General features: G+C 39.2%; 1 protein-coding gene across 7 annotated transcripts in view; it reads right to left on the bottom strand.

The window, feature by feature from the left end:
• Positions 1-2,500, bottom strand: part of LOC113804020 (bcl-2-related ovarian killer protein-like) — a 58,501-nt gene that overhangs the window by 26,060 nt on the left and 29,941 nt on the right. For all 7 annotated transcript variants that reach the window (XM_070143351.1, XM_070143362.1, XM_070143350.1 and 4 more), the window contains one exon: positions 1,675-1,894. In XM_070143351.1, the coding sequence (XP_069999452.1) occupies positions 1,675-1,894 (220 nt within the window). The remainder of the gene's footprint in view (positions 1-1,674; positions 1,895-2,500) is intronic.

The following is a 2,500-nucleotide window of genomic DNA, read 5'->3' as shown; positions in this document are numbered from 1 at the left end:
GAGAGAGAGAGAGGGGGGGGGGAGAGAGAGAGAGAGAGAGAGAGAGAGAGAGAGAGAGAGAGAGAGAGAGAGAGAGAGAGAGAGAGAGAGAGAGAGAGAGAGAGAATAGAAGATACAGGAAAGAGAAAGAGAAAGACGAAAAGAAAACAATAAAAGAGAAAAGAAAAGAAATCCAATAAAAGAACGAAATATGACAAGACAGAAAAAGAAACAAACAGAAAGAGATTAGAAAATACACAGAGAAGGAGGAGGAAAGAAAAAGGAGAGATAAAGCCGTCATCCAAGTGTTTTTAAAAGTGGTTTGGTCTTTGCAAACAGACGTTACACTTGTCTATAAATATTTAATGTGCTCTTATAACATAGTATGTTTTATCTATTCTTAACACACATAAATACACACACATAAGTTTGTAAACCAAGTTCACACACACACAGTAATACACACTTACACATACACACAGTAATACACACATACACATACACACACAGACACAGACACACTCACACAAAACACAGCCACACCCACGTAGACATAAACTCAAACACATAAACACACACACACACATAAACTCAAACACACACATACACAAACGCAAACATACACAGTCAAATAAGCACAAACACGTGAGTACATACGAACGCACTCACTTCGTACCCAAAGTTAAAGGAACAATAAATCTCAATGTTGATGGCAACCATACAAGAGGGGCAGACGTAGCAAGACAATGAATTACAACGGCAGATAAGAGAGATACAGACTGCCATTCAGAAGCACAAAATACTTATATACATACATACATACACACACACACACACATATATATATATATATATATATATATATATATATATATATATATATACAAATTTATATAACTATGCATATATATTATATTTATCTATCTGTCTATCTATATACAATGGTAAATAAATAAAAGAATAAATAAATATATACATACAAATTTATATATATATATATATATATATATATATATATATACAGATATATATATACAGATATGCATACATACATTTATATATATATATATATATATATATATATATATATATATATATATATGTGTGTGTGTGTGTGTGTGTGTGTGTGTGTGTGTGTGTAAAGTGCGCGCACACACACACACACACACACACACACACACATATATATATATATATATATATATATATATATATATATATATATATATATTGCACATATAGTGTATAAATATACGTGTATGTTTCTTTTTCTGTCGACACTTGCTCGACACAGACTTATACACACACCAAACACCCATACACATATCCCCGTCCATGCATCCAACGGCCAGACACAACCCTCACCCAACGGCCAGACACAACCCTCACCCAACGGCCAGACACAACCCTCACCCAACGGCCAGACACAACCCTCACCCAACGGCCAGACACAACCCTCATCCAACGGCCAGACACAACCCTCACCCAACGGCCAGACACAACCCTCACCCAACGGCCAGACACAACCCTCACCCAACGGCCAGACACAACCCTCGCCCAACGGCCAGACACAACCCTCACCCAACGGCCAGACACAACCCTCGCCCAACGGCCAGACACAACCCTCACCCAACAGCCAGACACAACCCTCGCCCAACGCCCCCCGGGATCAACCTGCTTCCCCGAGCGACCTACCTCGCACACCTCCCATCCGCCGGCGAGGTTGGCCACGGAGCGAAGCCGTTGGAGCCCCAGCTTCTTGTGCAGGAGGCCCGCGCGCTTCAGTCTCGACCGGATGTACTGCGTGGCGAGACACTTGGCCTGCGTGACCACCGCTTCTGCCCGGACGCTGCGCCAGCCGATCGTCGTCGAGATCTTGCGCGTCACGACGTCACTCACGTTGCTGAACCGCCGTCTGCGGGGGGGGGAGAGGGGCTGGTTTGTTACTCGCGTTCGGGATGGTGTATGATATACTAGAAGCACTCAGCGCATATCTCCGCCAAGGCAATAGGGTCACTGATGCAATAAGATATTCAGACGAAGAATTACATCGAAATCACCTCTTTCTCATGTACACTGGTGACGTTCGTGTTTCCAAAATCTAATGGCTTCTGTTGGGCTAAGACACACATCTTGTAAAAAATACAAAAAAAAAAAAAAAAAACTTTATAACTTTTTGTGCTATCCTACTAACCAACTAACCAACAAACAAACTAACAAACGCTACTAAAAGCGTAACTTCATTGGTGGAGGCAATAAAGGTAATGATAATGATAAAAGTTACCATTTAATGGCATATAAGACACCTCTGGTAAATATTACTAATATTACTATAAATAATAATAATAATGATGGCAATAATCATAATAATCATAATGATAATAACAATAACGGTAATGAATGATAATAATAATAATGAATGATAATAGTAACAATGATAATAATAGTAATCTGGATAATAATAACAATATTAACAATAGCATTAATAATCAATTAATAACTGTAATAATGATAACTGTAA

The sequence above is a fragment of the Penaeus vannamei genome, chromosome 3 (assembly GCF_042767895.1).
Source record: "Penaeus vannamei isolate JL-2024 chromosome 3, ASM4276789v1, whole genome shotgun sequence".
Taxonomy (NCBI): Eukaryota; Metazoa; Arthropoda; class Malacostraca; order Decapoda; family Penaeidae; genus Penaeus; species Penaeus vannamei.
Note: the sequence above shows the minus strand (reverse complement) of the source record. Positions and strands in the feature narration are given on the sequence as shown.